A 24,306-nucleotide genomic window follows, 5' to 3' on the forward strand; every position below is an offset into this window, starting at 1 on the left:
TATTCTGACTCCAATGTGTCATTTCCATTTCAGGGGAAAAAAACCAACACCATAGGTAACAAAAAATCGTATTTGGTATTCCATATTATGGAAATATGTGGGCAATGCCTATACCTTTAAGTGGCTGCCAATTAGAAAATGAGGCTCTGAATATATCTATGTTTTAAGCAATTGTGTCTTTATAATCTCAAAAGTCAACATACTTCAAACCTGAAAAATGCAAAGCAGAGTCCCCCTCTGCAACATTTCATATTTCATAGTTTCTTTTGATAATGGTGAGGAAAAAAAAAAAACAACCAAGGAAGTAAAAACTGTGCTCCTGCAGTTAGAAGCAGCCATTGGAGTTGTGTTTCACTCCTGTGATGCTGAATTTCTCTTCTAGTTCATTTTGTGGTGATTATGTAAAGCCCAAATCAGCCATAAGGGAAGTAGATCTGTGATAAGTGATCACACAGTTGCTGAGTCCTTGAATAGTCCAATACTTATCCTCTCCCCAATCACTGCAATGTTTCATCAAGCCCTCCTCTTTCACTCCACTACCAGCCTTCAAGAAGTTGTCATGTTTAGACTGATCTTAGTTGTCAGTGTGAAAACAAAACGCATCAAATCCATCTGAACAGCTGCACCTCACACTCAGCAACTTTAGAAAGTATCTATCGTTTGATTTATTGCACATGTACGTATTTACATCGGAGGAAATTCACAACACTGAAAATACAACATTTACACATTCACAGATATACAGTTTTGCACTCCCTCCTCTGCTAAGCTGGGGCACTCCTCTATCTTTGTGAAAATGGCAACATCGATTCTCAGTAGGTGAAACGACAGGAAGCTGTTACAGAGTGATGCATCTTAACTATGTGGTGGCTATATTCTTCAAGCTATCAGAGGATGGGTTATTTAATTGACAAAAATGCCTCTTGCATGGCATTTGCATAAGCTCCTATAAATTACAAGCATACAGGGTTTACTGTTTCTGCTTTACCATGCTACCAGTGATCTTTAGGCTGCAGGGCTCAGTTATCCTTGTAGTAGTTATTGAAGTTGATTCGCAGTAGGAAGTCCTCCAAATGTGGCTGGTATCCTCTATTTACAAGCTTTGTTACCACTGGGAGAAAAACAAAAGGCAAAATAAGCTTCAACAAAGATTAATATTCTGAAGTCAGGATCAGCATTTCAATTTAGGAGATAAAAAGCAACAAAACCAGCCTATTGTAGAAAGCTGAGGACAATGGAAACAAACATGCAATTTTGTATGAGACAGGTCCAATCTTTCTCTCTGGAATTATAAAGAATTGCAAATTAGATGCAAGTTCCAAGTGAAACTGTCTTATGCTTTCCCCAGGCTGCTTTCACAACAAGAGGCTGTGTTCTTACTGTAATGCCAACTGAGCAGGAAACGTGGTTAGGCCTGCTGGTGGCCTCTGAAGGAAGAAGCTCTGCTGAAGCTCTCTTGAGCTACGTCCACGTGAGAGAGAAAATCAAAGAAACTCCTACGACAAACCCTTCAAGCTCCACAAATAAACAAACTGACTTATTCTTCATATCCTTATTTAACAGAGTAAAAAAGGCAGCAGAAACTCCCTAAGCTCTGCCATGCACTTACAGAAAGGGAATCAGCAAGCAGCAGTAACATGCAGGGAGGAAGGGAAGGTGGGCAGTTAGAAGTCAGGGCCTGCACCAAAGCCATTGAAGTCCAGACTACTTTGTATTGGCTTTCAATGGATACTGGATCGACACATTGTGAGAGAGTCTTCTACAATACACAGTGACTGGAGGAACACGTGTAGATAACAAGCACAGATTCGTTTTGTAGTGCTTAATAAAGAGGGTGGAAAGAACTGGGTCACTCAGCAAATTTCCTTACGGAATGGTTTATTAATCTCTGTCCATGAAGCAATCATAGATCTCGTAGTATGGGCTTAGGTGGTTCCCAAAGGTGTTCTGACCTCCTGTAGAATTTGGAAGCAGCCATTCTAACTCATCCTGAAATATCTGTTTTTGGTCCTTTGACACCATTTTTGGATACCCTTAAAGAATAAAAAGGGCAGCTCATTTCCCAAAGAATATAATCTGACTAGAAAGTGTTCTCCTTAGATCTATTTTTCAAGAACAGTTACACTTCCTTCAGGAACTGAAGGGTTTTTGAAAAACAAACAAACAAAAAACAACCAAACCCCATGAACTACCTTTGTATTCAGGGGAAAGGTAAGTGCCTTCTACTAAAAATACAAGCGAGGTCCGAAAGAGAAATGGAAAAAAAAAGATGGCTCAACCATTTCTTGGCATTATAGGCTAAGCTGATAGCAAGAAGAAATTTTATGATATTAAAGCATAGAACATTTGGCAAATGATCCATGCAGTTGAATAATACATGCCTGGAAAACTGGCCTCAAGCTACAAGCAGTGCCAGGAGGGTCTCACTGAGCCTCAGTCTAACACTGGAATTGGAATTTTCAAATCACACAGCAATGGTAACATTCAGCCAGTTCAGACAGATAAAGCTTTGAGTTAATTTCAGATATAACTGTCTCTCATTGCTGCCAATAAAAAGTTCCAGAAGTCAATTGCAGAGAAAAGAAAAATATAAGCACATATAGAGAAAGCTAAATACTGAATCTTTATTTTGGAAATTAGCAAAGATTTATGTTCAGTTTGGGGATATCTGTTAAGAGTTCTTATGTGGATGTTTTAATTAGAATCACTAAATCACTCAGCTTGAAAGAGACCACTAAGATGATCTGGTGTTTGCAGAACAAGATAATGCAGTTTTCATTTGAGAACTACGTGTTCTAACACACAATAACTACATGCATCTTCCTGCTGTACTTGCAAAACCTCTTAGCTATTTTTTCAGTTGTCAGTTGAATGCTGTCATCTGTCACTGTCCCAGAATGTATGCAATTTCTTACCTTTGAATAAGAAGTGAGAGTAATACTTGAAAGTATTGTACGACTGCTGCATCAAACCAAAGTTGGGATGAACAGCCATTTGCTTCCCAGCATCAAAGCTCCACGACTGAGAGATCAGCTGGCTGCGGAACTTCAAGATGAGGCTGAAGATGCTGTGTATGATGTTCATCACTGGGGCAGCCTTCTCAGTCAACAGACCCCTAACAGAAAAGTAACAGTGGTAAAAATGTAGCTGACATTATCTGAGTTTGTAGGAAGAAGAACACGACAATGGGGCGACAGTCCTTTAGGTTTCCTCTTTAGTTGCTTTAAATGATAACAAAAAAAAATAATAATCTATGAGTCTGCAGTCAACTGTAACGGCAATTTTATAATTCCTGTTCTTCCCATCTTTTCTATCCACCCACTATGATTCCAGTGTATGCACTTTAAGAAGACATCAAATAAACCCTTGTTGCTCTCCTCTTATTCCCACCACCACCTTTCCCCATATAAAGTAACCGAAAGGCCATGAATGTAAGATTCCCCACAGACATGTGTCTCTTGCTGTGCTAATGAATCTGGATGGAGGCATCACGTCACATTTGTTCTCACACAGCCCAGTCCTGGGCACCACACAGTATCAAGGGCAAAATGTACAAAAATGTACAGAACAAGCATCTCACATTCTTGAGCCAGGACTGCTTGTGAACACTGCTCACACAGAATGAAAATAACACTCATTAACAGAGGCTATGACAAGGACGGGCTGAAAGGAAAACAATTGTGGCAGAAGTGCCACGATTCTGCCACTTAGGTTAGAGCTCTGCAGCTCAAGGGGATCTAAGGTTCACAGAGGCAGAGCAGGAAGCAACTGCAGGGAGTCTGAGTGAGTAAGGAGATGGCTAGCTGAGGAAATTATGGATCTTTCTATGTGCCACTGTGTTTCCCTTTATAAGAACACTTTGACTCTAGGCACTTTCATGTATAAGAATGATGTAGCAGTGTTTGTGGTTAGGAAGAAGTCAGTCTGCACACCTACGCTGGGCCAAACAGATGTGTAGACCAACAGATCCATTCACTGAAATATGTGAAATAAATATAAGCGTGCTAGCTTGCCTGAAAATTGCTTTGTTGAGGTATTCAGCGTGTGTTCTGTGAATTTCTTCCAAATTGCCCACAGAAGACAGTTTGTTTCCAAATTCGCACCACGTAACATGAAGGATCTGATTAGCAATGTAACCTTGAATAACTTTCACAAAATGCTGCATCTCATGTTTATACAGCTGCAGCTGTCGAAACTGAACAGAATTTGATGCATGACTCACTAATGCTGAAAGGAAAAACAGAAATAAATTATCAGTGGAATCCAGTGGGACTGTCTAAAACAGGATTTATAAAGGAATGAACAGTTCTTTTAGTAAGACCTGTATAAAATGCTAAGGAAATTTCTTTATTGTGGCATTTGAAGCTTGACACGACTGCATTAAGTCATATTTATGATCAATTGACAATCTGAGATTGTGGAGTCTCCTTCTCTGGAGATATTCAAGACCCTTCTGGACATCTACCTGTGCAGCTCGCTGTAGGGAGCCTGCTTTGCAGGGGGGTTGTACTCGATGATCTTTAAAGATCCCTTCCAGCCCCTACAATTCAGTGATTCTGCAACTAGCACAAGGTGCTAAGCACATTTTTAACAGCATGCCCTCCAGCTCACTTGTTTTATACTTACCAGTGCGTTTTAAGTGAAACCACACATCCTTGAGAGTCCACACCATGTGCTTCAACTGAAGCAAAAAGGAGAAGATCTTGTTGTATTTATTCATGCAGCTCTCTGTTATGACAATATTCAGAGGCCAGTCAACCTAAAAGAAATAACCGAGCTCTGACCATGCTGCGTTCTTGTGTTAGAAATTATTACCACATTTCAGATACAAATATTTCCAAGACATACAAACCGATGTAAGTATTTTGATAATATAATACAGTGGCCAGAATATGTAAATCCTGTAATTTCAATTACACGGTTTTTCACTCCATTCTTGGAGGTATTCCACTATTAAGATGTTCAGTCTACCATAATACACAAGAACCATGCTATGCTTGCAGTGCTACTGCCTTCAGACTGCCTTTCTTACCTTGTACCTTAGCTCTAAGCAGCTCAGAGCATCGGGTGCGTTGGGCTTGAACACTTCTGGAAGGTACTTGAGGGCAAAAGAAAGATTGGAAGCAAGCTGGGTGTCACCATGAAGACTGTACTGTAATGCTTTGTTTAGGATAGAATTAAGAACCAGTGGATTCAGCAGTTCACCAGGTGTCTGTCCTGATCCAAGCTACGGGAAGAAGAAACCCTAATTACACATTATTAATTAAAAGAGTTGGCTCTTGCAAACAGATGAATTCAAGCAGAATGGTAAAGTGATGACTACCTGAACTACCTGATGTCCCATCATTCTGACTGGAAAAATTTACTTTTGCAGTAGGGATGCACAAAGAGGTTATGAAGAAATTTCTGAATAATGGATCGTCCACAGCATCAAGGTAATCTCCACGTGCACTGATTTCTTCTGATACGTGGGATCGGAGCTTGCTGTGGTCAGGAGCTGCTGTTAACCATCCCTGCTGGAGGGAACACGGCCTTCAGGCTTCAGAGGGGTAGAAAGCCAGGGACAGGGCTGGCATTAGCCACCTGACTCCAGTCCAGCTTGCAGTGCAGCAGCCTCAGAAGCATACAAATCAAGCTATTCAAGGAGTTGAGTGCTTTTTCTAGTTGCACCAAAAGCATTCTTAAGGGGACAGGAAAATGCATTAACTGTCCCTGCAGGTATGTTTCTCTACTGACAAGCAGGTGCACGAGAGCTGCTCTGAAAGCAATATCTCCTATTTTATCATATCAACCCATGCCGTCACAAGAAGAATGCAGTCTCATCAGACAGTGCAGCACTCTCTTCAGATGTCCCCCCTTCTGTTGTGTAGGACATTTGAGGTAGGAGCTGTTATTTTACAACACAGGCCTTTGCATTGGACCTCAAGTGGCAACAGACTCTTCCAGCTTTGCTACCAGGAGACAGAGTACAGCAGTTCTCACAGGAAAGAGTGAAATTCCCTTCTTTAACTGCTGATCTGTCAAAGTTAGAAATTACCACTCTCCATGTACCAAGTACTCTATTTCTGGGATTATCTGTAAGAAATATTACACCCTTCCTTGGAATTTCCCTGGGTATGGGCACCCCTTCTGAGCAAAGACCTTCTTTTGCCTCAGTCCTTACAAGCTTAACAGAGTTCCTCACTTCTTGACATAGCACAAAGAGGAAAACAGCACCAGCTAGGATTCTGATTCACACCATTCCCTTATTTCCACCCAATTTCATTCACAGGTGTCAAGCTAAAACAAATAACCAAAAACCAAAGGCTTAGAAGATGCAGCATGTACCTTCTCAAACAACAGGTCACTGAGCGACTGAGCAAATTCCCCATCTTCCATTAACAGGAAGTGTCTCAGTGCTTCAAAATGCTTCTCTACATTCAGTTCCACGAAGTAGTAATCAACTATTGCTTTGTTCACAAGAGAAACACTAAAAGAAAAACACAGAAAAGGTATTATTCTTACAAGGATCTCCTTAATGTTAACATTCTGCTATGGCTACATCAGGTTAATGCTTCAGTACTTTGATATCCAAGACAGGAACACGTTCACATAAGCAAAAGAAAATGAGATAAAGCTTATGCTCAGAAGTCTTCACTCAGGATATGCCACAACTAAAAGCTACCACCTCAGTGAACTGGGTTTTGAACTGTACTGCAGAAGTACTTTAAGGCCGGCTACACACACAGCGGGCTGCTGACTCTGTAGCAACATTTCATCAACAGTCTTCTAACTTATTTTTGTCACCTAAACAAACAGCTCAAGCATACATACTTTGCTTTGCTGAATACATGCAACTGTATACACAACTCTGGTAGACAATCTGGATGTTTAAAAATAAGGTAATTAGTTCTTTCTATTATGAACTTAAAAATACAGCATAGACAGAGCTAGTAAGTGGAAATCCAATTTTGCAAGAAAGAAGATTCTAAAATAGGAAGCATTTCAACCTATCTGTGAGCAACTGTTTTCATGACAGAAGCTGAACTTTTACACATTAACAAACTTTTGTTTAACATACCATACTAATAAAATAGCCTCACACACATGTGGGTTCCCTTAATATTCCAACAACAAGAACAGACTCCAGTCAATTTCAAATCAGCCTTGAAGACAATGGAGATCCCACAGAAACATAAAGCATATTCTGCTCAATACGCATGAACTTTCATATAATCAAAAGATCTTCTTTTTTCCCCCTCACCTTTTACCTACCAAAGAAAGCACATATCTTGTAAATAATACACCTGTTTAAAAGAATAAGGAAACAGTGGTGTGAAATAGTTGTGAAACCCAGGAATGTGAGAGCAAATTCTTCCCTCTCAGCCCCTGTATTCCAAACAGACCTTCGCTTTTGTAATTTACTCATATAAATGTATGTATATATTACTATTTACAATGTAAATCTGAACTTCTTAGTTTGTAATAAACCAGCCACCAGACCACTTCTGGAAGCAAAAGGAAAATTTAGAAGCACACATCTGTGTGCTACTCTTGTCTCAGAACAGAACTAAGAGCACTACATGAATTGCTATAATACAAATTACATTATTTCCAGTAAGAACTCACTGAGATACCAGTGGGGCAGTAATGGAACGTTTCATCAGCACAGGCAGAGATAGGAGCTCACTCAGTTGTACAGCTGTTTCATCTGTTGCTGACTGTACCATAGGATCCACAGGAAAAGTGTATGATCTTGGTATCACATGGTGCAAGAGATGGGAAACTGGTAGTTCTGCTGAATTTAAAAATACACAGACACTGTGAGTTGTTATACTTCAGCAATTTGATAATCTACTTCTGTTAACTTCTGCAAACCCCTCTACATCAGAAAATCAAAGTATGTCAATGTATAATTCTCATCTTTGTGCCTAGAAATAATTTGTTTAGCTACTGCAGTTCATAATATTGATAATTTACTGAAAATTCAGATACTTGTTCCAGCACCCCACTTTCTTGCTCAAGTTTGCTACACCTTCCTCTCCCTACTTCTCCCAAGTGTTCTACTCACACATTAAATCATAACTATCTTGGTACTTTTCAATGCAGTATTGATCTGATAATGCTTTCAAATAAGCTTGTTCTTTCTTCCATGCATCTTCCTCTCCTCCTTCCTCATCCTTAGTCTTGGAAGCACTGGGTTCAGAAAACAAAGCTTCTTGAGGCACAGTATCCCGTGGAATTGCCTTTTCAGGCTCTTCTGCCTAAAAGAAAAAACATGGCCAAATTGCTTTTAGGACAGCTGCTGCTTTTGGCCATTCACACTTCATGTGTTCTTACAGGCAATCGACAAGTTGTTCCATCTGAAAATAAGACAGCTTACTTGTCAATTCTTTTTTGACACATAAAAACAATACAGTATAACAGACTAGTAAATTAACACAGACCCACATTACCTTAATTACCTTAACACATTACCTTAATTACCAGATCACTCAATTCTCTGAAGGAAGTCTTCTGCACTACCAGTTTGTTTCTTACCTGCAAGCTCTGTGATGAATCTGGAGAAGGGTCCTTGTCAACCTCATCTGCAATTACTACAATTACAAATAAGGTAAAGACAGCAATTACTCAGACCTGCTGATAGTACTTAGTTCATACTTCAGATCTGTTCCCAAAGTTGTTCAAAATTTCCCTAAAGCCCATAGACTGCCACAGTAAGAGTTCCTCCCCAAAGTCCAACACATGCAGTTTTTTGCATGTTCTCTACTCAAGTTCACATGAGGTCCTGTTTCACAAAGTTTCAGAACCCTTTTTCATTTTTCCCCTCAATTCTCTATTTCTTGTATATAGAAGAAGAGAATACGTGGAATTCTTGACTCTGGATTCTAAAAGCATTCTAAAACTTAAACAAGGAATTAAGAAATAAGTAGCCATTTTGAATGTAAATGTTTACGGTGACTTTCAGGATGTCTTAAACAAATGCTGACTGAATAAACTTCATTTTATTTTACCTTCTTGCTTCTCTTCCACTGCATTTTCCTTTTTGTCACCTTTAGCATCAGGAGAGACAGGATCAACGTCAGATGACTGTGACTGAGGTGAAATACTTTCCTTAGCTTCTGATGGTTTTGTTTCCTTTCTGATCTCTCCAGAAGGAGATAACTGTTCATTATACAGAAGTGTCTGAACTGTGGAATCAGATGAAGGACCAGAAATTGCTTTACGATGAGGTATGGGATCATCTTCTGTAGACGGAGTCCACTTCCCTATTTGGATGCTTGACTGGGATGCATGACCAAACGGGCTCCAACGAGATTTCAGAGGCTGTGTATCTGAAACTAGCTCTCCAATTTTGATGTGTGACTGTGAAGAATGCCCATGGATGTTCCAACGAGGTCTAGCTGAGACAACCTCTGACACATTCTCACCAATCTTAATATTGGCATCAGACACATGGCCATGGATGTTCCACCGGGGCCGTGCAGGAGCGACATTGGACACATATTCACCAACCCTAATACTGGCTTCCGAAGCATGCCCGTGAATGCTCCACCTCGGTCTTGAGGGCTCTACCTCTGAAGCATATTCCCCAATTTTAATATGAGCTTCAGAAACATGCCCATGAATATTCCATCGGGGTCGAGTAGATTCAACTTCTGCGGTATAGCTGCTGATTTCTATATGGGAGTCTGAAGAATGCCCATAAGGACTTGAACGTGGCTGGTAAGTGTCCACCTCAGGCACATATTCTCCCACTCTGATGTTGGCATCAGATGCATGCCCATGGATGTTCCACCGAGGCCTTCTAGACTCCACATCAAATACATTTTCTCCAACTCTAATGTGCCCTTGCAAAGCAGCAGTCGGCCTGAGAACAGTATTAAAATCATACTCATTTTGCTGAAGTAGCAGTGCATTACCTTCTCCTTCCGAGACAGGCTGATTTTCACCTATTTGAGAAGTCTCTGACAGATCTGAGTTAATATTTCTAAGCGCTTCATCTAGCAGAGATCCTTGTAAGCTAATGGCAACAGGTTGCTCATCTTGTGGCTTTGGTAAGAAATCTTCTATGTTCACACTGGATTCCGGAGAAGAATCAGCATTACACAGGGGGCTGCACGCTTGCTCTGAACCCTGCAGACTGCCTTCAGATCCAGCAGGTTTAGGCTGAAAATGCTCATCAGCATTAATACTTGCCAGCTGTGGCATGGCCAATGGTTTGTCAGTAGATGTAACGTATTCCAGTCCAGATTCAGATTCTTTTCTGCCAACTCGTTCATTAGAATGCAAAGGTTTCACAGTTGACACCTAAAAAGAAGTAATTATTACACTGTATGGCTAGTCACATAATCAAGCTATTTAATAAGGCATCATGTTGTTACATGTAAGACTTGAAATTTTCCAATTTTTCAGATGCAGTACAGATACAGTGATAACTACTCATGCTGCTGCTACAGCAAACCTTCTATTTGATGAACTGAACTATGAAATGAACTCCCCTTAAGGAAACTTGGAACATCTACCTGGAGTTTATGTAAGCAAATAAACTCACCTGTGAATGTGGATCTTCCACAGCAGTGTTTCTATCCAAAGCCAGCTGGCACTGTTTATAAGGAATAATATCTAATTTCCTCCTGTAGCTTCCATCTGGAAGTTTTTCAAGCATTTCCTGTAAGCAAAAATGACAAAACTAAAGGTCTTTAACACATCAAATACCAGATTTTCTAAAGATCATTTATATAATCTTTTCAGAAAATACCTCGATACGTTTCTGATCTTCAAAGAGAAATTTAAGACGAGCTGTTTCCAACTTGTGTCTCTGGATTTTCCATAAAGCTCTTTGTTCCCTACGGGCTGCGTCATCAGAAAGTTTGCTATAATGGTCAATTAACTCTTGCCTGAACAAAAGTAAAAATAAAGCTGAGTTACAGATTTTCTATAGTAATTTTTCCTCTTCCCTTCTGAAGAATGAGATCTTTCTGTATTTCAGAACCAAGAAATAAATTTTTAACATTAAAAAATAGAGGCTTCATTTACAGCGAAATTACAAGTAGAGAAAATAGGACTGCAGTTTTAGTTAATATGCTCCTATAACTACACTTAGTATGTCACTCGTTTTTGTAAGTATTTCTGGATATAAGGGAAGAAAATGAAATACCTCCAGCTATGTAACATTAGCACACCAAGTAACTGATTATCAGTGTACCTGGAGTCTCCTTTTTATCTCTGCTTTGACATACATATGGCCATTTCTGCTACGGGCTCATATCTTAATTCTAAGATTAACATTTTTACCCAAACTCTGATGAAAACAGTAAACAGACTGGATAGAATGGGCACAGATCAGTTGAACCCAGGCTTCTAGACCACTAAGCAATCCTACACATCCAAAAGCTGTGAACATTAGCCCTGTAGAGTTGTGTCTGAAAATAAATTACATAAATTACATAAAGCCATAAACTACAGAATAAAACACTTTTTCTTGAGGTCTTTGGGAGCTTTGGGAGACTACTCACACAGACTTACCTTGCCTTTTTTTCTAGTTCCTCTTCCAAAGCTTTCAGTCTTTTTTCTCTTTCTCTGAGCTCTCGAGCATAGCTGAAATCATCATCAATCTCTTCTTGCTTTATAGCAAGGCGACGCTGCATAAATATTTAAAGCCATTCAATACTAGCTGTGATGCACACGTCTGCAAAAAGTTCTTACCTGCATTTCAGGAATATGTCATTGTAGAATCATAGGATGGCCTGGGTTGAAAAGGACCACAATGATCATCTACTTTCAACCCCCCTGCTATGTGCAGGGTCGCCAACCAGCAGACCAGGCTGCCCAGAGCCACATCCAGCCTGGCCTCGAATGCCTCCAGGGATGGGGCATCCACAGCCTCTATCTATTAATTCATTCAATTCATTCATATTAATTCACAACCTCCATATATTTACTCATTCAAATTCAGTACAATAAATCAAAATAACCTTTCAATTATTTGTATAAGAAATACACATAGCCTTTAGAAATAAACACAGAAATACCTCTTGGTCTTTTGCAAATTGCTCTTTCAACTTCTGAAACTGTTCACGTTTCTTTGCATCCAAAGCCATTCGCTCCGATATCTGCCGATCTGTGTTACAACAAGGATGCTGTTATTTTACATTAACAAACCCGACAGAACACACAAACACACCAAACTCCATCACAACTCACCATTAATGGCTTTTAGCACTTTGCTAGCAGTCTCTCGTGCATGAACAATTAATTCCTGCTTGGCTATTTCCATGCGCAAATCCTGAAAATATCAACCAACCACAAAAAGCAGGTGGAAATACTCCTGTTATTTTAGACTTGAAAATACAGCTACACGTGGCTATTAACCCATGTAACCATACCACAACCATAAAATGGTTATTAATTCACGATCACAGTAAGCGAAGAAGAATAAAACAATTCATTAAATTTTAAGTCTACAGTAAGTTAAAATTATTGTTGAAAACTTGTTTGTACTCTGGACCTTACATCAAAACACATCAGTCCAGTATACGTACTACAATCAGGCAGTGTGTAGGACAGAACTACAAGTATTCTAACAAAACAATTAGCCATGCAAATTAGGAAAAGGAGTGTTGTCACAGAATCACAGAATGGACAGGGTTGGAAGGGACCTCAAGGATCATGAATCTCCAACCCCCCCCTGCCACATGCAGGGCCACCAACCTCCCATTCAATACTAGACCAGGCTGCCCAGGGCCCCATCCAATCTGGCCTTGAACACCTCCAGGGATGGGGCATCCACAACCTCTCTGGGCAGCCTGTTCCAGCACCTCACCACTCTCGCAGTAAAGAGCTTCCCCCTGACATCCTACCTAAATCTTCCCTTTCAAAGAGTTGATTCCCCTCCTGTCTGTAGGCTCCCTTTAGGTACTGAAAGGCTGCAATGAGGTCACCCCGCAGCCTTCTTTTCTCCAGGCTGAACAAGCCCAGCTCCCTCAGCCTGTCTTCATAGGGGAGGTGCTCCAGTCCCCTGATCATCTTTGTGGCCCTTCTCTGGGTCCTCTCCAACAGCTCCCTGTCATTTTTGTACTGTGGGCTCCAGACCTGGACGCAGTACTCCAGATGGGGCCTCACAAGAGCAGAGTAGAGAGGGACAATCACTTCCTTGTCCCTGCTGGCCACCTCTCTTCTGATTCCTGATTTCTTCCATTAGCTAAGTAAGAATCTAAAATCTTTTCAATGCTTTTTAGTAGCAAGGCAAATCTTTTGCGGAAAAGAATTAAGATGGAAGTCCAAATCTCCTTTACAATGTGAAAATGCTGACAAATAACAACACACTGCCTAATGCTTTAAAAGCTGTATTCAAAGTCTGTTAACTGCACTAGCAGGTCAAACAGCAATTGGCCAATAAGAAAAAGTCTGACCATCAATGCAAATTCTGTTGAAGTTACAATAAAAATAAAGAGTAATAAAAAAAAAAAAAAGATCAAACTATAAGTTGTTTACTCTTTCAGTCATTTACCTTTTCCTCTTTGCTTATAGAACTGTACCGAGCAATTCTTTCCATCCGACCTACGTACACTGCACAATCTCTCTCTATTTCTTTCAGCTCCTCGAGTGAAAAAATAACAGAAATCCGGGGTACGGGTATATCTGACCAACATATGTAGTGCTGAAAAACAGAGAGAAATTTTCTTCTCAATACATTCTAAAAATTGTAAGATGTACGATCATGAACTCACGTGCCAGTGCTACTGGCACACCTGAGTTGTGGTTTGGAAATGATTATCAGAGCAGATTTAAGAGAACTAGCAGAGAGCCATCTTGTTTAAGATATCAGTGTTATGACTTTTATCTGGAGCTGCCCAGAATACTTTTTACATAAGAGTGCCCACACATTTCAAACACTTCTGTAGTTGTTTCCCTGTTAGACCTGCACAAAACAGTGTGAAGAAACAAAGTAATTTAACCAGTTCTTCTTGCCAAGGACAACTCTTGCTCTGCAAAACAAGAAAAAAAGGAACTATTCAAGCTCTTCTTGGAAAGGCAGTGCTAGAGCTGACATAGAAGAGCTATGTAGAACCAAGACCTAGTAACTAAGGCATCTGGAGTGAAAAATGGAAGGCACAGGCTTAAAAGACTAAAACATTTCTGCTTTCAGCAGAAGGAAAATAAGAAATCTAGCACATGCACAGTATACAATAATTCTGATGCTGTTAAAAATGTGTATTTCTTCAGTTGAGATATTAGCAAGCAGAGTGGATAATCAGTTCTTGAATGTCTGACATTCATGCATTAGCCTCCTGCTTATGCAATACCAGTCGTAGATGAAGGAAATCACTTGCTAAAAATATGGCAAGCCAACTCTGAAGAGACATGGTTTTCTCAATAAAATAGAGAAGAACCAAACCAATACATACCCTGGGACAACACAACTTCAGCAGGTTTATGGTTTTCCCACATATATACACATCATTAGCAATATGTTTAAGAAATACAGGGACACAATCTTCTACTTCTTTTGAAATCAAGACGTAACCATGAGTCCAGTAATGCTTATCTGTGTACCAGAAAAAAAGAAGAAATTATGTATTTTCAAGTAATTAATTAACAGCACAAATTGTGTAAAATAAAAGTGCTCAATATGCATACTGTACCTCTGAAACAAAGATAATCCTCATTCACCTGGATCATAAACTCTCCGTAAACATCCCTGAATACACCACTGTACACCCAGTCATAGATAAATCTAAAAGAAATGTAATTAAATAACATTGAAAATGAATCCTGGCTTTCTCACCTTTATCACAACCAACCAACCAGTATATTCTTTAAAACATCAAAGCACACAAGCTACAGGAAGAATAAAAACATGCAATCAAGTGCTGTCACACTGACATTTAAGTATACATAGGGTTCTATCTCTGCATTTTTCTCAAAATAAACCAACTCAATAGAGCATATTTCACTGATTATTACGATCAAAGATTGTCCAAGTTAAAACAATCTTTTTATTTCTGCATGTAAATTTACTAAGAAAATATTAAAAACCTCTAGAAACATTCCAGTCACATCAAAAGAGCAGGGAGAGAGAAGCAGGAGTCAGATGTAACCTGGTCAGGAAGAAATGGACAGACTATAGAACAAAGACACAATATCAACCCTTTGTATCCACAGACAGTTTTGAATATACATGTAATAATGAAAAAACCTATTTCAGAGTATTTATTCATGCTTCTATTCATGCATATTTCTTCTGTGCAATACCAAGCCTTTAAAGAAATATAAAATACAATTATCTGAACCTACAGATAAAAAGGTTCAGAGCACCCTGATAGCCTTCTTTTTCCTTAATCGTTCCAATACTAACACCTTTCCTAGAAGTTTGGTCAATGCAACAAACAGGAAACCTTTAGTGCAGGAGCCACAGTTCAATTTGGACGTTGTAAATAAAAGTTAAGATCTTTTTATGTATTAGAACTGGTGTTCCTATTATCTATCAGAGCAATAACTTTTTTCAGTGAATTTCTTTCAGGATAACAATATTTCTTCACGTGATGGATGCCTCCTTCCATGTCAGCTCTGATGACTGATGTTTTGATAAAGATCTGCAAGACATTGTTGTTATTATTATTTCTGCTTACTGAAAAGCCCTCAAACACAGTGGAAATAAGCATTAACTTTCCCAGTCTGCAGAACTCTAGCACAAAGGCATGATTGCCAGTTTCAGGATTCTACATTAAAACCCACATATTGTTACTGATCTGGAAAAGAGAGGGAAAGAAGCATTCAGCAAAATTAATGGATTTTAACATGCATTTTGCAGAAACAGCTGCACCTTACCTATTTTCTGAAAACGTTAAAAGTCATTGCTATGTTAACAGTTAGCAGAGCTGTTAGCAATTAGCATTTACTCACTAGATTGCTAATTCAAAACTGCTCTTAAATACAACTGTGCAGAGAACAGTTATGGACGCACCTTGTGTATGGCTCACAACTTGTCTTTAACAAAGACAGAAGGACTGGATAGTGTTCGTTGCTACAGTTGTTGAGGGCCTCTTTGTACAGATACGAAAGCAATTTTACACCCTAAAAATGAAAATGATAAATATTATAATATTAGATGACAAATTCCGCTACAACATTAATAATAAAAATTGATGAATATGGATATTTAGATCCATTTCACACACAGAAGGCAGGATCCATCTTTAGGTACCTGCAGTTAAGATCACTCTATCAGAGTTAGCTTGTGAATGCCCCCTCCTCCCTGGAGGCATTCAAAGCCAGGCTGGGTGGGGCTTTGAGCAACCTGGTCTAGAGGGAGGTGTCCCTGCTTATGGCAGGGGGCTGGAAGTAGGTGACCTTAAAGGGCCCTGCCAACCCACACCATTCTATGATTCTAAGTTTCTAGATTCTAAGTTTCTAGTGATCTCATTCTCACTTTATAAACACTGGAGAGTTGGATTAATTTCATTTGCTACAAACATCTCCTCTACAATGAAATAAACTGCACTTTAGAGGTCTGAGGTCGTATCTTTGGTAGAAACTAAATTCATTATATAAAACTGCATTTTTGAAAAAGGTTATAATTGTAACTGAAGTGAAACATGAAAACAAAATCTGTTATCACCGTAGGAAATGAAGCACCAGCTCCACCACCGATCCCCAGTGCTGTTGTTCCTATGCCACAAAGTTCAGCCAGATATCTAAAAAACAGTATTAAAGCATACGTAAGAATTTCAGACAGAAAGCTCTGAGATCAGGGTGATCTGAACTTTGCTATAGATTAAATTCACACCACAACCCTATGGTATTATCTGAATGATAACATTATCTGAGTGTAAAGACTTTACATGTTTTCCCTGGGGAATATAAAGAAATCTTTGTGTGAAAATGCTGGAAAAATACTGAAAGATTATATAAGGCTGTCTAATATTCTCCTGTAGTGTAAAGAAAAAAAGCAGACTGCAGTTTTTGTTCTATGGAAAGCTTAAATATTTAATGTTAATCTCTTACCTCAACTGACGACCCAATTTCCTGAAGAGAAAGCTGATTGTCAGAAGACTTAAAGTAGGAGGAGTAGACAAAACACAGGCTCGGTAATATTGAAGATACTTTCTCAGACCACTTGTGAAAGCCTGTTGTCAACAGAAAATATTGACAAAGCCTTACTGGTAACTGGTGTTAATAGTTATATCTCACATCAGTTGCACCAGCATGAAAACAAACCTTTAATAAAATAATCTGCATCTAAAAGCAAGAGGAGCTTGTGTAGGAAAGTAAGAGTCCACATAACTTCAGGCATACAATTAACCAAATGACTCCTTTATACTCTTTCAATGTGCCATGAACAAAGACTGTACCCAGGCACACCCTGAGCATTTTGGTTCATCTTCCTTGAAATGCCCTTTTGAAGAGCTTCTGATTCTGTAGCAGCTCCTTTATGAACCCAGGGAAACCTGTTCCTTACTTCCATACCTAAACTAAACCGAGGAAAAAACTCATATAATGTCTAACTTCCTCTAGGTTGACTAAGAATTGAATAAGAATTTTTATTCAATTTCTATTAACATAGCTATAAATGAAAGATTCAGAAGGCATATATTTTCATAACTAATCCTAAAAGAATTATATGCATTAGAAAGAGAAATTCACCTGGTATCATGAAGGTACACAGAGTTTAGAAAAATATAAAGAGGGCTGACAAGTAAAATGTGCCCTTAATTCTGAACTAAGAAAAAGTTATTAAAGCTATTTAAATAGCATGTTTCTCTATTTCAGTATCAAGGTAATATATACAATGTTGTATATATACATACTGTATTAAGAAAGCTATTGTATTTTAAAGTTATATATTTTAACATATTGCCCAGGGAGGTGGTGGAGTCACCGAGCCTGGGGGCGTTCAAGGAAAGGCTGGATGTTGTGTTGAGGGACATGGTTTAGTGGGAGCTGTTGGGAATAGGTGAACGGTTGGACTGGATGATCTTTTAGGTCTTTTCCAACCTTGGTGATTCTATGATTCTATGATATAAATGTTTCTAAATTCTGTCCCTTTAAATCTCAACAAAGCCACATAACAGATCATAGTTCAGGTAATGAAGAGCTTTCATTTGTTGCCTTGGGGAAGGCAAACCCTAAGCACACACAGCCCCAGTTTAAGCAGGGCTCCAATGGTGGCACTGTTCCTTGCTGACCCGGGATACATAAATATACATATTTGTATTGAAAATACTTTGCAGTTCTGCAGAAAGCAGAAATTCCAGCCTTATTTGTAATCAAAGTTGCGTTCTCTACCTAAAATAACTGGCCCATTAAATGTAAGTGATTTAACACAATGGTGCTACCTGAAACACAAGCCCTTTGCTGTACGAAGAATCTAAGACTGGCTGAAGAGAGAAGCGACTCAGCCGTGTGTAGTAGGTTCCATATTCTGCAACTTCTGAGAGCAGGTTGTGCATTGCCTCTGGTGAAGTTCCAGACACATATACCCCCTCCTTTATAACAAAGGTTTGAGCAGCCTAAAATGAAATGGGAGAGGAAAAACAAGGCTTCAAATATTACCCAGCTGCATTCTGATTTAATTTAACAAATTTTCAGCATAAACACCCTGATAACTCATACTACGTATGTAGGAAAATATAGTAAGAATATTAAACCATAGCAAAATTTCAGGAGTCAATTTTCACATATATTGAAAATGATTAATTATCAACATTTTTCATGAAGACCCAGTCTACAACATTATTTAAACTTCTGTTTTCCATAATTCATTAGCTTATTTTCGCAAATTATTTTGACAAATGCTTGTTCCCTGCCTCTTGCAATTCGCCATTACTGCAATAGATAGATATGACATTACTGCAATTAGGTCACACTCATCCTCTTAGCACAACTGCAAGATCTCAAAATAAATACTGCATTGAAAAGGAGGTATCCTAAATTGCGGTTAAATCTCTTTCATACCTGATTGAGTGAAAATGTAGTGGATACCACACCAATGAGGACATTCAAGACATCCTTCACCAGTTCAGGTTCCCTCATCAGCACAAGCTGTGGAAGCTGAAGTACAGTACTACTGAAGAGCTGCATTTCCCCTTCTCGCAGTTTGTAGAATTTGTCAAAAGCTTCTCTCCCAGCCTCAGTGAGGTATGGCTCTTCCTTTTTACCAGGTGGGCTGCCACAGCAAACAAAATATTGAAAGGGGATTATATGAGAAATATATCTAAGGCAAAAAAAAAAAAGGTATTTCAGAATGCTTTACAGCTGCTAATGTGTACTGACCACAGAATGCTAAGTTTTTGAGGGATGGTTCATACAGACAACAAAATCATAGGCCTAACTCAGGACAACAAATAACCTGGCAGATAATTTGAACATCACCTCAGAAACACAGGCTTGGCCAGAGAAATTCTACTCTCTTTTGTGCCTTTCATTGCTGCAGTTTCCATTTTAGGAAAACGATGGCAATACATACTTGATTTCCAGGATAACGTAATACTGATATTCAAACACGTTCCAGAGCAACATGCTCAAAGTATAATGACTTGTATTATCACTTTCTACTGCTTTCTAGCAGGAATTACCATCCCTCCAAAACAAACCTCCCATCCAACTCTTCCAAACTGCTTTGGGCTCTAGTAGCATTTCTAACAGGAAAGCTTCAGTTATACGGCCTGCATTTGACTTTTAAGATCCTTAAAATCTAAACGGTAACAAGAAAAACTGTTTTTCTTACTATGAGAAAAGCCAGAGAGTGCTACAGTGGGTTTGGGAAATAAGGGAACAGAAATGAGCTTAAGCTTGGGCTTGAAAATTTCAATTCTATACAGCATTGCAGCAGGTGCATCACTAGGCCATTACTTACAACTACAGAAAACATACGCAAGTTTTGTTGAGAAATGGGTGAGGTGCTGTTCGGCAGGAATGGAAGAATGAAACTTGCCATTCTTTTCCTTCCAAATCAGGGAAGCAAGGAATCTTTTGACAGGGCTGCCTACAGCATTCTTTCAGGAGAGGAAACTCTTTCAATAGTTGGACTATAAGTCAAATACCATCAACAATCAGTTAGTGATTTCTGTTTAAGTTACAGACCAAGGAAAAGGAGCACAATACTGGGGGGTAAGGGTTTAATTCTTCTAGCGCTTTCTCTTCTGAATCTGAAAATATGAAATCATTTCAGGTTGAAATTAATTGCATTGTGTATACGGAGATCTTAGTTAGAAAATGTTGCATTTCACATGGGCAGAAAGCATTGCCGTGACTCCGTCAGTTTTTAGTGCTAAGGTGATTTTCTCTCTTCCAGTGAAACAGATGCAATCTGAAGACTAGCTCCCTGAAATGGCATGATCTTTTTTGCTCTCGATCACTAACACACATATTGCATTCTAGGTATTAAATCTGCGGTATTCCTACTGCATGTTTAACTCCTATACTGAGCTCATTCAGAACTAAGATGAATTGCACCTTCACACATTTGCATGTGATGCACAGGAAGTTTGCCAATAACATCAGACACATACTATCCAATTCTTTCCCAGCATCTTCGTTTGCTCGGCCCATATGTAAGCACTGCATCCCACAGATCTATGTCTGGAGTCATGCTTGGCTCTGACTGAGAATCAGGAGTCAGATTGGATGCCGACTGGAATCCTTCATCTTCTGACTGGTCTATGCTTTGAGGAACCTGTCGGAGAGAGTTCAAGCTTTACGTATGAAAACATTACTGAAGAAACACATGCTGATAAAGATTTTGCTATCATTTGTGATTAAGTGATTCAATATGACTCAGCCAGTGCCCACTCCTTTCGTCTCTAACTTTTTTCCTTAAACACTTTCATTTGTTCCACTTCCACAGGCACCAATGCCTAAATACAAAACAACAATCAATCACCACTGAAATAATAACACTACGTTCGTTAATGCTAAAATTGAAACCTACTCCTTTGTAAGCATATAGTTCTGTAGAGAACAAAATGGCACTGCTCAGAATGACTTTTAAGCAGATTACTAATTCTAATTCTTAAAATTTGTACAAATTTTGTTAACATAGCTTGTTCTCTGATGCTTATTCACATGCAGAAAACCTGAAAGTGTCCAAGCACTGCATGTGCCACACTCTAATCTAGCAGTTGTACGTGCAGAGCAGTACCCAGTTCTAGTAGGACAATTGCACAATGACCTCCACACAAAAAACACAGCACGTTCTTCAAGAAATCTCAAATCCTACAGTCTGATGGTGACTACAGCACTCAACAAAAAGTCTGCCTCCTCACAGTTAAGACTTACATCTGTATGAGTACAGGGCTTTTTGCTTTTAATATCTGAATTCTAGTTTCAGTTACGACTTTGAGTTAAGGAATTGCAAGAGGTATTTGTATGTTAAGTAGAGAGAACAAAGGAGGATTAAAAAAAGAAACAGTATAACAACTTACCAACGGTAACAAATGGAAAGACAGAAAAAAAACCACAAGTGCATTATCTAGTACCTCGATAAGAATATAATGTAGCAAAAATGAATAGATTGGACAGTCAAAGCTACAGTAGAAACTAAATGCTGCAAAGGTAAAAGGACAGCGGGACACAGGAGGTTTGATGAAATATAATGACTGAAAAAATGATTCAAGATACAAAAGTCACAAGGAAAATACACTTTGGGTCACATAATTTGAAGAGCAAAGCACGTATATTCAGGCAGGAGAGCTTATGCAGTCAGGAACAGTAACAAGCAAACAGCAAGGCAAAGAAGTTCAATACACAAAGCAGGCAAAAAATGTAAGCAAAAGATTACTGGGGTGGAAAAGGCACAGATAAAGTTGATGGCTTAACTTCACACAACCTATAGCCAGCCACTTCTTTATACAGTTCTAGGACAAGACCAACATCTTCATTATCATACATCTCTGCAACAGGAAAGGAACAAAGGATCCCTGCTCCAGCTTAAATTCCAACACTTGCTTCTATTACACATGAAATTACTACCTGTGTTCAAAAAAACAAGTTCAAAATGCCATACTGAAAGCATGCATAGACTCTGAGTCCAAAATAAACGATACCATACTTTAATTGCAAGTCCAGACAAATCTGCATTGTCAGGCACTGGTGGCAAATCCAACTTGATGTCCATGTCATAAGTACGGCTGTGGACAAGAGCACCAAAGAGCGAGACGCGTGTTTCTCTCTCAAACCTGTCCCCAGCAGGATAGTTCTGTGAGAACAAGCCTATGGCAGGGAGTCCTGTTCCAGGGGCAGCCTCCATGATCTGAAGCGTCTTCTGAATTGTGTCATTGAACTGACATTCTTCATTTGTTATTAGAGACTGTATATCAGCTTCAAACACACTTACATCGTAATAATCATAACCCTGATACTTGACATTTCTCCCGACATATTTGTTGTTCAGAAAATAGTCCTTTTTTTGTGGTACAAGCTGTGGAGGACCTGTTCCTGCAAGCTGTACAAAGAGATCCAGGACAGCATTAACCTCAGTAAATGGTAAGCCCTCGGCTGCTTCCAGCTCCTCCACAAGACTCTCCAGCCTATCTGCCTGAGCTCCTAGTCCACCGACTCTCAGGTTGAAAGACAACATCAAAATCTTGTTTTTAACTGGAAGCCTGGAAATGTTTGATTGCAGCTTACGTGCTTCATCTTGAAAAAGGTTTATGAACAGAGTGTTATACGCAACCCTCTTCAGGTTTTGCTTAGCCTTCCTCTTGCTGATCTTCTGCCTGCCCAGGTGCACCTTCCATGGCAAACCCGTCAGGTGTGCCTCACACAGGTCATTGAACAGCTGTGTAATGCTCTCCATTTTCTGTCAAACCGTGAGGCTACAGCAATTAGCTTCACAGCGAGTCTCTGGTTTCATGTGAAGATCTGGAAAATATCAGGAAAAAGAGGAGATGCTCATGACATAAACATGAAAAGCAGGTGAGCATGTTTTAACTGAAACCAAGGCAGCCCATAGCCATGGAATAATTAAGGTTAAAAATGATCTCTAAGATCATTTAGTTCAATCATCCACCTTCCACCAATGTTGCCCACTAACCCACGTCCCTATGTACAACATCTACATGATTCTTGAACACCTCCAGGGACCCATCACCTCTTCGAGCAACAAGTTCCCGTGCCTGACCATTCTTTCAGAGAAGAAATTTTTCCTAATATCCAATCTGAACATCCTCTGTCACAACTTGAGGCCATTCCCTCTCATCCTATTGCTGTCATGCAGGAAAAGAGGCCAACTCCCACCTTGCCGAAACCTCCTTTCAAGTAGTTGTAGAGTGCAATGAGGTCTCCCCTGAGCCTCCTCTTCTCCAGACTGAACAATCCCAGTTCCCTCAGCTGCTCCCCATAAGACTTGTGCTCCAGATCCCTCACCAGCTTTGTTGCCCTTCTCTGGACACGCTCCAGGGCCTCAGTGAGGGACTCAAAACTGAACACAGTACTCGAGATACAGCCTCACCACAGCTGAGTACAGAGGGACGATCACTTCTCTGTTGCTGCTGGCTACACTATTTCTGATACAAGCCAGGACACCATTGGCCCTCCTGGCCACCTGGGCACACTGCTGGCTCCTGTTCAGCCGAGCATCGACCAACACCCCCAAGTCCTGTTCCTCAGAACAGCTTTCCAGCCACTCTGCCCCAAGCCTGTAGCACTGCCTGGGGCTGTTGCAGACAGAACGCAGGACCCAGCACTCGACCTTCAATAAGATTTCATCCCACTTGCCTTAGCCATCGATCCAGCTTGTCCAGATCCCAAATGAGAACAAAAAAAACTGACCCACTACATATTTAGGACACAAGCTATAAAAACACTGCCATGACTTAAACCCAAACTTAAAATCGCTCATTTTACAGCGACGCTTAACTCCAGAAGCCTATTTTTGCAGAGAAGCCCGCCTGACTCCATGCCTTTGGGAACATCCCTAGGCGTGCCCTCCAGCCCCCAGCCGACGCGCCCCGGCACAGCACAGAGCAGCACTGCAGACCTACATGAGTGCACAGCCGCCGCAGCAGCGCGGCAGCGCGGTTTGCAGCCCCCAGCCGCCCCCCAGCTGCTCGCACCCCCCATCATCCCGCGCACCCCTCCGCCCGTCGCTGAGCCCAGCCGCCCCCGGCAGCTCCCGCCCGGCCCCGCCGCAGCTCCTCTACCTGCGGGGGTTTCCCCGGCGGCCGCCGCCCGCAGCTCGGGCCGCCCCTCCACTGTCCCTCAGCGCGGCGCGGTTGCCGGCGCCGCTACGTCACGGGAACGCGACGGCCAAGGGAGGCGGGAGGGGAACGGCGCTACCGCGGCCCTGAGGTGCCGCACCGCCCCCTTCGCCAGCACCGCCCC

The 24,306-nt window shown here is 40.3% G+C and overlaps 1 protein-coding gene across 3 annotated transcripts; it reads right to left on the reverse strand.

The window, feature by feature from the left end:
• Window positions 1-283: 283 nt before the first annotated feature.
• On the reverse strand, window positions 284-24,234 carry TUBGCP6 (tubulin gamma complex associated protein 6). Of its 3 annotated transcripts, XM_048934829.1 has the most exons (27): window positions 24,126-24,234; window positions 22,034-22,845; window positions 20,496-20,659; window positions 18,940-19,150; window positions 18,321-18,494; window positions 16,990-17,111; window positions 16,604-16,679; window positions 15,950-16,059; window positions 14,628-14,719; window positions 14,391-14,530; window positions 13,493-13,642; window positions 12,187-12,268; window positions 12,015-12,103; window positions 11,509-11,624; window positions 10,742-10,880; window positions 10,535-10,651; window positions 8,994-10,290; window positions 8,521-8,576; window positions 8,051-8,243; window positions 7,609-7,777; window positions 6,328-6,469; window positions 5,033-5,227; window positions 4,627-4,759; window positions 4,014-4,227; window positions 2,916-3,115; window positions 1,871-2,033; window positions 997-1,111 (listed from the first exon to the last, which is right to left on the reverse strand). In XM_048934829.1, the coding sequence occupies exons 2-26, from the start codon at window positions 22,778-22,780 to the stop codon at window positions 1,882-1,884; spliced, it is 5,280 nt and encodes a 1,759-aa protein (XP_048790786.1). In that variant the 5' UTR covers window positions 22,781-22,845; window positions 24,126-24,234; the 3' UTR covers window positions 997-1,111; window positions 1,871-1,881. The 3 variants fall into 3 exon arrangements, with proteins under 3 accessions (XP_048790881.1, XP_048790786.1, XP_048790957.1); XM_048934924.1 differs by lacking the exon at window positions 1,871-2,033 and having other exon boundaries at window positions 284-1,111; XM_048935000.1 differs by lacking the exons at window positions 997-1,111; window positions 1,871-2,033; window positions 2,916-3,115; ... (2 more) ...; window positions 5,033-5,227; window positions 6,328-6,469 and adding an exon at window positions 7,062-7,250.
• Window positions 24,235-24,306: the final 72 nt, after the last annotated feature.

Source organism: Lagopus muta, chromosome 1 (genome assembly GCF_023343835.1).
Source record: "Lagopus muta isolate bLagMut1 chromosome 1, bLagMut1 primary, whole genome shotgun sequence".
Lineage (NCBI taxonomy): Eukaryota > Metazoa > Chordata > Aves > Galliformes > Phasianidae > Lagopus > Lagopus muta.